The sequence below is a fragment of the Schistocerca serialis genome, chromosome 3, assembly GCF_023864345.2.
Source record: "Schistocerca serialis cubense isolate TAMUIC-IGC-003099 chromosome 3, iqSchSeri2.2, whole genome shotgun sequence".
NCBI classification, from domain to species: Eukaryota; Metazoa; Arthropoda; class Insecta; order Orthoptera; family Acrididae; genus Schistocerca; species Schistocerca serialis.
The window spans coordinates 704,856,032-704,868,949 of record NC_064640.1 but is presented as its reverse complement, the minus strand read 5'-3'; the positions used below and the strand labels follow the sequence as shown (position 1 = coordinate 704,868,949).

At 39.8% G+C, this 12,918-nt stretch overlaps 1 protein-coding gene across 2 annotated transcripts in view; it reads right to left on the bottom strand.

Annotated features, from left to right (window-relative positions):
• Positions 1-373: 373 nt before the first annotated feature.
• LOC126470574 (transcription factor MafG) overlaps positions 374-12,918 on the bottom strand; it is a 35,409-nt gene continuing 22,864 nt past the window's right edge. For both annotated transcript variants that reach the window (XM_050098527.1, XM_050098528.1), the window contains exon 3: positions 374-1,739. In XM_050098527.1, coding sequence (XP_049954484.1) covers positions 1,541-1,739 — 199 coding nt within the window. In that variant the 3' untranslated portion in view covers positions 374-1,540. The remainder of the gene's footprint in view (positions 1,740-12,918) is intronic.

Below are 12,918 nucleotides of genomic sequence, written 5' to 3'. Positions count from 1 at the left end.
TATCGAGAACTGAAACACAAAGTTAACCAGACATGTTGTTTGCGCACTCTTCTGTGCTAGTTGCAGCACCATATTTACTATTAACAATGAAAAAGTTATCAATTACCAAAACCAAACCATATCTGTACAGAGTTATACGGCACCACAATAATCTTTTTTTCCCACATACAATCTAAGTGAATATGGTACTGGAGATACATTCAAAAAGAAACATAAAATGACTGTCTATGAAACTGTCTTATGATCTGCTCAGAATTTTTAAAGATGTTTCTGAAAATATTAACTAGTTTCATCTCTTTTCAGGTGGGATACATTTCTCTTGGGAAAATACACATGGGAGAATTAAAAGGTAACCTAAAAACATGAGACAAAATACCAACAGTAAGAAAAGATTTATTCATTATCAATATAGTGCAGTTCTGACACATAATTACCTACATTTCAGTTCATCCCCATTACATTTACTTGTTAAATATTATATGATACAGTATTCTACTGTCATATTTTCAGAAACTAGAACCCCATAATTTCCCATGTTAATATGAATATTTTAATTACAATAGTTTCTCAAGCATGTTATACTTCCACTGCAAGTATTTACCATTAGGTACGCTGTTCTACATATTTTGCTGACAACTGAACACCTGCGTCATAATGTTCACATTCTCAAAAATATTTTCACTTACTTTAGTACATTTAAGAAATTTTTGAGCATGCAAACCATATTATATTATAACAATTCTCACATTTCACAATGTGTGAGCAGTATTAACTCTGAACTTTTTCTTGAGCACTTTCTTACTTTCTACTCTTGAACTGGCAGTCGTCCGAAGAATTTTCGTCACTAGTGCTTTGCTTCTGCTTTCTGCCAACCTTGGTGATCAAATAATACTGATGCACTACAAATTTCGAGGCCACTGTAGTGAATGCCATCTTACAATGCAGGTTTCTGTGTGGTGAAATGAATGAAAAATTAGTTCCAGTAAGGCCACTACTACAGCTCACCAGAAAAGAGGCCATAGAAGGTTTCATAAATGTTTGGTACAATGAGCGAAGCACAGTTACAGTAGTGGTATACCTTGATGAAGGTAGGTCTTGCTTTCTCTGCTCCCCACATTTCTCTCTATTAGAGCTCAAGAAAGAGTGCAAACATAGTACACACCATAGACACTTATAATTTATACAACTTTGTAGAAGTAAGTACACAGTACATTTGGAAATATTTTATTACAATTTTATAAAAGTAATACCAGTGTAACTGACATTTAGTAACTCTGTGGTGTACTATCAATTTCTCCTTGGTAATACCTGTCTTTGGTATTGAGATGCGTTCTGTGCTGACACTGTGCCTTTAGATGATTAATCATTTCTGTAACTCCCCTGCACAATCAAGGAAGCAGTGTATGATAAGAAGATATATCTGAAAACTACTAGAAGTCTCAGATACAATTCTTGTTTTTGGTCTTTTACATATGCAACGCTTCCATTATACAATTTGTAAAAGGACAAAAGAGCAAGTAGCACTGTTTTGAAGTTAAGCTCAAATAGTTTCCAATTCAGGTGGAATTGAAATCTTCTTCAATGCTGCAAATTTCTTGAGAGCTTCGTATTTGACATGGAGCTGCTCTACTTCAACACGCATACGACGATTCTCCTCTTGCATTGCTTCCATATCTCTGTATTCTTGGGTCTTCTCCGATTCAAGTTCATCCTTTTGTTCAATACGTTTAATGCGGCAGCTACAGAAAATTAAACAACAACTCATTAACTGTAAAGAGGATTGTTTTATTTCTGCAGTGCATTACTTCATATGACAGGAAAATTAAAGCAAAAGCATAATATGAACACTATAAACAGAGAAACCAATGTGATTTACATGTCCTCATGGAATATTAATTGAGCCATAAAATTATGGAAATTCAAACATAACCATGCTTTGCTCCAAACCATCTAGCCATCTTCAAAGCAAGTTAGGCAGACTGATGATAAAGCCCTCTCATGTGCCTTATAAACCATTTGGATGAGCCAAGTGTGCATGAGCACATGGCAGATCATGATGGAAGTTATACAATACACAGCAGGGATGCAGCCATCGGCGGGGAGGGGGCGGGGGGGCACCACTTAGGCAGCATTACAGACTACCTAGCTGAAGCGTAGTGAAACTGAAAGATATAAAGGGCGATCAAAAAGTTTCCATTTGAAGGCATTGCTGCAGTGTATATGCAATGTAGTGCAACTCCAGAGCGAGTATATAAACACCAACATGTAGGCAAGAGATTAGTTTACCTTAATCAGACGTACGCAAACATCACAGTACCCACATCCTGCAAGACATAACTCAAGTGAAAACTAACCCTTTTTACAAAATACATGCAAACGGGACCCCAACATGCTGTTATTTTTTTCTTGGCATCCATCTGAGAGTGAAGAATGTTCATGGGGTAGAACGTTAGTCGAAAACCATCGCTGTGGAATGGTGTGACAAGGAGTGCTGCTGCTTCATGATAACGCATGCTGCCATTTTGTCTTAACACAGTAGTTACACCAACTCCAGTGGGGACAATCAAGCACCTGCCCTGCAGTCCAGATCTCTCCCCAGCGATTATCATGCCTTTGATCCCTTAAAAAAGGCTTTGAAGGGCTGATGATTCCCATTAGAAAAGGATGTGCAGCAGACCGTTACAGACTACTTCATGCGGTAAGACACAACGTTTTAGCAAATGGGTACCTTCAACCTGATGTGTTGGTGCGATCATCATTTCAATGTCCAGGTGATTTTGCCAGAGTGGCTTACCAATTCTGGACTATATGGCCGTTGAATAAAAACTTTCCATTGTCTCACGTAACTTTTTTTCAATGATTCAACAAAAAAGTGATGCGCACTATTGATAGTCAACAAGGACATTGAAGGATTTAAACTATTGATAGAACAATAGCACTATCAGCTATCACCTATCCCGACTTTGGCCAAGACCGACTATTGTACATTGTTGACCTTACTCGAGTTCAGTTGTTCTTTTGTTAATCAGTTCAGTTCTTACTTGTAGTTTAATTTAATATAAGTGCTGCCGTTTATTGTTTTTGTGTTGTGTGCTGTTCTGAAAGTTTCTAACTTTGGAAAAATTTGTAACAAGAAAGAAGAGGAAAACCTATTTTGATTCGTTCACTTATGAAATGGTAAGTTGAAAATATGTATGCACTACTATAACAGCCTTATTACCTATCTATAGCAGTTTAATTTAGCACTGGTGGTGTTATTTGGAAACGAACAACTCTTCAGCTGCAATATTTCAGTATTTTACAAGGCAGTGGAGTGGTACACATATTACAAATAACATTAAAATCAGTGCATAAAAACACACTTTTATTTGCCTGTGTGGCCCAGAAATCTTGTTGATCAACAAAAATATGACCCAAACAGTGACTGTTATATTTTTTTAAAAAATGCTCATTATTCCATTATTTACGGCCCAAATGTTAAAATAACGTCCAATCTAGTCACCCAGGCAGTACTCAAATTATGAAAACCGATTCAGATATGGGATGATGGGGAACAGTTTGTGGAGATCATTTCTAAAATACACACATAAAAAAAAAAGTTTTGCATCACATCAGTTTTGAGAGTTCCGGAACCTACACAGAAAACTGGCGTAGAGATCAACATAAACATCATTTCCACCCTTTTTATTGCTCATGAAAACCACACACTGCATGTTGTACCACCACACAGAGAGACCTTCAGAGGTGGAGGTCCAGATTGCTGTACATACCGGTACCTCTAATATCAGTAGCATGTCCTCCTGTATTGATGCATGCCTGTATTTGTCGTGACATACTATGCACAAGTTTATCAAGGCACTGTTGGTCCAGATCGTCCCACAGAGATTTGGCATAGATCCTCCAGAGTGGTTGGTGTGTCAGGTCATCCACAAACAGCCCTTTTCAATCTATCACAGGCATGTTTGACAGGGTTCATGTCTGGAGAACATACTGGTCACTCTAGTCAAGTGATATAGTTGTCCTGAAACAAGTCATTCACAAGATGTGCACAATGGAGGTGCGAATTGTCATCCGTGAAAACAAACGCGTCGCCAATATGCTGCCCCTCCGACAATTGTCTGGTTGAAGGCATATGCGACACTCATCGGTGAGGAGAACATGATGCCAATCCTAAGCAGTCTATTCGGCATGTTGTTGGGCCCACCTGTACCACGCTGCATGGTGTCGTGGTTGCAAAAATGGACCTCGCCGTGGACATCGGGAGAGGAGTTGTGCATCATGCAGCCTACTGCATACAGTTTAAGTCTTAACACAACATCCTGTGGCTGCACGAAAAGCATTATTCAACATAGTGGCATTGCTGTCAAGGTTCCTCCAAACAATAATTCATAGTTAGCGGTCATCCACAGCAGTAGTAGCCTTGGGCGGCCTGAGCGAGGCATGTCATCGACAGTTCCTGCCTCTCTGTATGTCCTCCATGTCCGAACAACATCGGTTTGGTTCAGCCTGAGATGCCTGGACACTTCCCTTGTTGAAGCACAAAGTAACAATGTGAACGTGATCGAACCACGGTACTGACCGTCTCAAAATGGTTGAACTACAGACAACATGAGCCGTGTACTTCCTTCCTGGTGGAATGATTGGAACTGATCGGCTGTTGGAGCCCCTCCATCTAATGGCACTGCTCGTGTATGGTTGTTTACATATTTGGGTGGGTTTCATGACACCTCTGAACAGTCAAAGGGACTGTGTCTGTGAAACAATATCCACAGCCAACATCTATCTTCAGGAGTTCTGGGAACCGGGTTGATGCAAAACGTTTTTTGATGTGTGTATTTTTTCAGTGGGATGCTTGAATTTGTCCAAGCCGACTCCGTGCTGCATCCCCCCCCCCCCCCCCCCCAAAAAAAATCTCTCCCTTTTTCGTTGAAAATCTGTTGAGAACATGAGTTACACTTTAAGAAAACCTTTTCTTGCTTAATTTTATAGGCCAAAGACTATTTGCATGAAGGTCTCCAAAAGGTAAAAAATGTTCAGATGTGTGTGAAATCTTATGGGACTTAACTACTAAGGTTATCAGTCCTTAAGCTTACACACTACTTAACCTAAATTATCCTAAGCGCGCGCGCGCGCGCGCGCGCTCACACACACACACACACACACACACACACACACACACACGAGGGAGGACTCGAACCTCTGCTGGCACCGACCGAACAGTCCATGACTGTCCACAAGATAAATTATGTACATAAAATAAATAAATATGAATTTTCAGAACAAAATGAAAAACATGATCCTTTTTCAGGTCCTCTTAACAAATCGGACCCCCTTTCATAAAATCCTAGTTACGTCCTTGTACAGCGGGCAGAGATATATGCTACCATTACCCCTTGTGAAATATGTTGTTTCACAAATTCAGGTTGATAGGCTGAGACAAACACTCTGCAGCTTGGATTTGCTGGTTAGTTTTGATGATGTGTCATTATTTACCAAAATTTCACTTGCAGAGTTCTCCTCCTCGATTTCATAACATTTTAAAAAGTGGATCATAACTTTGTTTCAGAATAAGCTCTCCTCAACTTTCTTTTTAAGTAACAACAAATTTTAAGAAAAATTTGACATGATTGCCATGGGAAACCCTTCATCTCCCTTCATGGACCACTCTTTTTATGGAAGATTTTGAGGAGAAGGCACTGAACTCTAAGTTCTAAGCCCATGGAGATATGTGGATAACACTTTTGTATCGTGGGCCCCATGGTGAGAAGAAATTTCATGAAGTCTTAGACAACCTGAATCCAATTTAAGGAACATCTAGTTTACCATAGAGCTGGAAAAAAACAGTTGCCTCTGTTTCATGGATGTCTTGGCTCATCATATAGTTGAGCAACATTGTGGGACACGGTGTCTTTCACATTCCGATACAGACAGATCTGCACCTGCGAGCTGATAGCTGCTATCTTCCTGTGCCACATTTGACTGCTGATAATGACCATTTACAGGAAGAATTTGAACATCTCAAAAAATTTTGGAGGTAACAGATACCCACCAGAAAAGATTTACTTTGCAATGTTAACCAAAGGCGAGTGTCCCACCTCAAGAAGCTGATATGAAAAAAATATCATGATAACGAAATGCATTTATTCAGGAATTGGCTATTTTAGCTGGAGATACATGACAGACATCAAAAACTTGACAAACACTAAATAATATTTTTTCTTACATCAAACTAAATGCTCTGAATTCTGTCTCATCCCCTCCCTTCCCCTCCACCCGGCAATCAACCATTATGTTTCAGTAACACCAAAATTTCAAACATAAAGAATAAAACAACTCTCACTTTTTCCGATAAAAATGTATCTACAATTTCTGACACTTATTAATATACTGAAATGTCAATGCACTATCTAGTTCGCATGTGACATGTATTTCAAACGTGCATAATGATAACAGCTGTTGCTTCAAAGGACTAAATGGCTTGTTTATCTACACCCACTATCCACATCCTCAGCTGTGGCAACTACTACCAATGAGAAGCATGCAACATCCATGCACAACACCAGCCCAAAGCATGACTGAACCACCTCCCTGCTCAGCCTGTGAGGCTGCATGCCCAAGATGTGTATTCGCTCCTAGCCATTTCCACCTTCTTCCACAACTAATCAGATGTCAGACAAATGTTGCACTAGACAGTGAAGAGAACCTGACACCACTGATCCAGGTTATATTACAGGTGTCCATCTTGTCCATTTTCATTGCACGCCATGGCACTAGAGGGTTTGTACTGTTGTTTGTAATCGACATCTTGAGGCCAAACAGATTGTGTGGAGATGATCATGCATTGTCTGGGTCAAAACAACCTCCCAGCTGCCTCATAAAAGCTGGTGTATAGTTATGTTTCACTGTTCATGGAGTACCTGCGAGTCACATTTTAAAGTCAGTAGTCACAGCTGGTGGTGGTAACTCTGTGGTGTATGTCCATTTGGTACCAGCTTCCAATGCTGACAACCCTTTTTGCCATAAAGTGATCATGTGCAAATGTTCTAATCTTTAAATAGCCCCACAAAGCATGTCGACAGACTCAACACTTGAGACAACGCAGGACGAGGTGATATGGAATCGGGCACAGCAGTAAACACAATGAAGAGAAAGTGAACTGCCACTAACACACACGGTTCCAGCAATGTGAATATATGCCTGTCACATTGGCAGAACCATCCACTGCCTCATTTGGGCACTTCTCTTATTGAGGGTGGAAGGTTTCGAGAACTTAGGAGAAACAGTCAGAAAATGTAGCAAATAAGAGGCAATCTAGTAGTCAATAGTGGACTGTAAGTAGGAGTACTAGACAAGCAGCAGCAGCAGTTATTTAGCCATGAGGAGTCATTGCAGTAGAGTCAAATGTTCTAATCTTTAAATAGCCCCACAAAGCATGTCGACAGACTCAACACTTGAGACAACGCAGGACGAGGTGATATGGAATGAACCGACTTTAGACGGAAAAATTCGGGAATTATGTCGCAAAATTATTGCACTGTATGATAAACATGCTCCTCAACGCACTGTCAAGGTAAAGAGAGCTCCCGCTCCGTGGCTCACCACTGCATTACGCCAGTTAATGAATGAACGTGATGCTGCACATAGGGCCTTCAAGCGTAACCCAACTCCCGAGGCGTACGAAGCTTATAGGAAACTCCGAAATAGAACCAAGCAAAGCGTGAGGAATGCCAAAATCAGACATGCCCGCTCTGTCGTATGCGGCATATCAAAACCTGCCGCACTGTGGAAAAAGCTGCGCAGTTTCGGTATAGGGAAGCGAAGATCTGACGCTGTTTATCAAGCGTCTGCAGAAGAATTAAACGATTTCTTCTCAACAGCCGTAAACTGCCACGCAGCGACAAATTACCAGCCCCAAAATATCAATCTCTCGAGAGACAAGTTTTTCCTAAAACATGTCACTTCCGGCACAGTACACAAGGCAATTATGAGAATCTCTTCCGAGGCAGTAGGAAATGATGGAGTGAGCATTGGCATGATTAAGAACGTCGTAAACACTATTACTCCAGTTATCACAGACATCTTCAACCTGTCTCTTGTCAGTAGTACATATCCTACTGAGTGGAAGCAAAGCTTAATTCAACCTATACCCAAGACTGACAACCCTAAGTCGCCAGGTGACTACAGGCCGATCAGCATACTTCCTGCAATATCTAAAGCCCTAGAACACATCGTCCATGAACAGCTCACAGATTACCTCAAAACTCATAACATCCACGACAAATATCAGTCAGGTTTTCGAAAGCACCATAGTACAGCAACTGCATTAATCAAAGTAACTGATGACATTAAACATGCTATGGACAGACGTGAAGCTACCATCCTAACACTGCTTGACTTTAGCAAGGCTTTTGATACAGTTGACTTTGATATATTACTAATTAAAATGAAGCAGTTGAATTTCTCAAACAGCGCAATACACTGGTTCGACAGCTACCTCAAAAACAGAAGTCAACAAGTCATTTGTGGGTCGGAAAAGTCATCATGGAAAAACGTGCGCTCTGGAGTTCCCCAAGGCTCCGTCCTTGGTCCATTACTCTTCTCACTGTACATTAATGATATTTCTTCAGTGATTCACTCCTGCAACTACCATCTATATGCCGACGACATCCAACTGTACATAAGTGCAAGCCCCAAGAACATTGCTGACGCAGTAGCGAGTATGAACGCAGATCTTTGTTCTGTTTCTCGATGGGCACAGAACCTAGGTCTGAAACTAAACCCCAAGAAATCCCAGGTCATACTTATATCTCATCCAAAGTTAATCAGTCGGTACTTTCGCGAAACAGTCCCTCAAATACTCCTCAATGGTACCCAACTACCATACCAAAAAACAGTAAAAGACCTTGGAATAACCTTGGATGAACACCTAAACTGGGAAGAACAAACAGTCACAGCTTGCCGGAAATCGCTCTCCTCCCTACATGCAATTCAAAAGTTTAGAAAAATATTTCCATCCCATGTTAAACAAAAATTAGTCCAAACACTAGTCTTGCCTAATCTTTACTACTGTGATGTAGTTCAACATGGCACAAATAATGAAAATTCGAGATGCCTCGAGCTAGTGATGAATGCTTGTGTTAGATACGTATGCAACATACGGTTGTATGATCATATCAGTCCTTCATACTCCCAGCTAGGTTGGATACGCCCACATAAGGCACGCGATCTCCACACGATGTGCTTACTTCATCGATTTCTTAGCCACTGGTGCCCCCAATACTTATCTTCTCACATTAAACACCTATCATCATTCCACAACCGCAATACCAGATCGGATACGTCTAGCATCTTGGCTGTACCTTTACATAACACAAAATCTTTCTCCGTGTCATTCTCCATCTCAGCCATACGACTATGGAACGCGCTCCCCTGTGATCTGCGTCTTATCCAAGACCACTCAACATTCAAGAGGGAACTTAAGACTTACATATTAGCGACGGTATAGCCACCATTGTTGTGCCCCCCCCCCCCCCCTCATCTTTTTCTTTCTCCTCTCCATCATAGCTTCGAATTTTACCATTCTATTTCTCTTCCTCTAACCTATCTACCTCTTCTATATCTCTTTCACTCCATTCCATCGTCTTATGTCTCTGCTTGATGAGAATAACTTACACGCTGCAAGAATATAACGAGAAAATTCCCAACTAGCAATAGGACTGACACTCATATAAGAAAAATATGTTTACTTTCATATACATAGTCATTATTATTATTATTATTATTATCTTTATTATTATTATTTTTATTATTCTTGATTGTTATAATTATTTTTTGATTGTTATAATTATCATTGTACTACTTTTATAATCTCTATTTTTTTTCTTTAACATTAATACTGTATAACATGTTATATGTCCTAATTTTCTGTAGACACTGAAATTTGTTGAATCTGAGTATGCCTGGTTAGGTGTAAGAGAGGGCCTGAAGGCCCTAATCTTGCCAGGTAAAATAAATGCATAAATAAATAAATAAATAAATATGGGAGACGTACCAAAACACCTGAAGAACAGCAGCAATAAGAAGTCAGTATTCAATTTTGGTGAGTAACTGAATTAGACAAAGTAGTACCAAAAGTATTGGGTGTCTGTCTGTGTGTCAGGTAATTATTAGAAGAACACGAGCAGTCTGCACTTGTCTCTATTAGTGAGCTAATACAAGAGGTTCTGTACAGAGCTGGAATGAGTCATGGCATATTACTTGTTTCGGACAGCTGAGCTGTTAAGGGAATAAAGTAAGGTACGTGTATTCCCTGTATGTAAACAGAATGAATCAGGGAACAGAACTCGTCTCTGGTAGCTGGAAACTAATGTTGTTAATGTAATCGGAACAGTTTGCTATAACACAACTGTCTTCTGAAGAACTTAGGTCAGCAGGCCACAAAGGTAAAGCTGTCGTAAGGACACCTCTCCCAACAGTGTAAGCAGTTATGAAACAAATTGGTAAATGGTTCATACATTACCTATTTAAATACTTCCTACTCTAACAATTACCCTCTCTATTCTCCTCACCTTTGCAAAGTGACTGAGGAAGGCTTTTATTATGTCTCTCTTCTTATGACATTACAAAGGCACCAGCACACACGGAACTGTCACCAAAATCCTGTCGGCAACCGACAGGGACATGACATATATCTACTGTATTCTGTCTGATGGCTAGACAACAGCACTGCTGAATATCGACTACAGCAGTATCTACCTGTCTGTTTCTCCCATCTAAAGTTTTTCCATCCCTCAATTTCTTGCCTTTCATGTTAGCCTTGAGCCGTCAAAATCTTGATCCAATCCCTTCCTGAATGTGGCCAACACACACTAGTTTGCAAATGTTCATACTGTTCCCATAGGACTTCAGTTCTTCAATTTCTTCAAATATCTTTGAATCACCATCTCCTAGACAATTTAAGTATCTAACATTTTACCATTTTACTGAGTGTTGATAAATACTTCTTACTCCAGCAACTTCCATACACCTCTTGAACCATAATAATTTACTATGCATTCTTCTTCATGTTTATTTTTCATTTTATCCCTGCATCTGAAATGCTTGGAAAGTATTGCCACATCAACTACCTTGCTGGTGTCCACACTTGTTGCTGTTCCAGCACCATTCAGAGGTATGTGGCCTCTTCTGCTGACTCCCATCAAAAGCTATGGACAAGTCCCTGCTGTTATTTTCAACAACAGCTTCCTCAACAGCATTTTTCATATTTCCCTGTGCTACACCTTCAACGACAGATTGTGTTGTCAGATTTTGAGAATGGAGCAGGGAGGTACATCACACTACATAACATGGCATCTGCAGCCCTGCCCTTACCTACAGACGGTAAGCCATAAACCAGCCAATGTTTATATCACATAGTTTACCTGTACATGCAGTAACACGTGAGGAATAGGGAAAAAAAAACAGTGTATCTGCAATAACTGTCCACCAACTCTTTGTGTGCAGCACACAGTTTTCCAAAGCGTCTGCTAATGAATATACATTAATTATCTCAGATTTTGTAGTCCCCACATTCAATTTCTTTTACTGTTCTTCAATTCCAGCTAGTTTTCTTTTTGAATCACTTTCAGGTGTAGTGGCAGTAGCCCCATTCAATTTATCACTACTAGTGTAAAGTTTAGGCACTATTGGGACATTAAATACTGATGTAGGCAATGAATCAAATAGCTTCTGACTACCTTTTACTTTCTTGTGCCAATGTACATGCTTTCTAAATATCTTCAGACTAGGTCTTGGCATGCTCAAGGGAAGAAAACTCAGTGACTTCACCAAATACGACTTTCACAAAAAAACAGGCCTTTACTCACAAATGAAACACTACAAATAGTGCACAATCGATTGTCAATGTCTAGCAATGTAGCCAACAGAAAAATTATTTTTTTAAAAAACTATTTTAAATACATCTGTGTACAGCATTTCAATATTTTATGGGCAGTTTTAAACAGGATACCCTAAATATTTAAAAAATGCATTTCCCCAAAAATCAATTTTCTCATCAAAAAACTCATTTCGTATACACAGTGGAAATGGTACTACAAAAAGAGAGTGCACTGCTGTCAGTAAAAGAAAGGGATCAGTTACCAAAGGTTACTCAGAGAGAAAGTGAAGGAAAAAAACAATACAGGGGCAAAATGTTAATTTCTGTTGCAATTATGATAAACTGGGGTTTAAAAATACTGAGTGTGTGAAGTAATTATCTTTGAAAAATGCCACAGACACTGGAATCAAGTGAAACATTATCACACATGTAAATGCATTGTAAGTGCATTAAGTATGGGCATATTAGGCCTCAGTGTAGAGAGATGGTGATAGAAATTTCAGTGGACAGAAACTGAAACTAATAACATGGAACACAAAGCAGTCACATTGTACTACAATAAACTAGGCAAAAATTATAGCCATAAATTGCAAAGCAAAAAACAAGGTAATTATGACACAATGAAAGCCACAAAAAATTCTATCTAAAGCACGTTACTTGCAATACTGCCAAAAAGGCCGTCATGTTCAACAGATCAGCATCTACTAGACGCAATGATTGGCATCATGGTCCAAATGATGAAACTTATTACTGACCCTCTACTTCTCACTATAACAGGTAACTTCAACCACTCCTTAATAACAAGCGTTTCCCCTGAGGTCTGGAAACAGGGAATAGTTAAGCCACTACCTGAAAAGAATGTTTCCACAGCACCCTTTGATTACCCACCTACTTGCATTCTTCCTGCACAGTCCAAGGCATTATACACCGAAGAGCCAAAGAAATTGGTACACCTGCCTAATATCATGTAGTGCCCTCACGACCACGTAGAAGTGTGGCAACGCGACGTGGCGTGGATGCGACTAATGTCTGAAGTAGTGCTG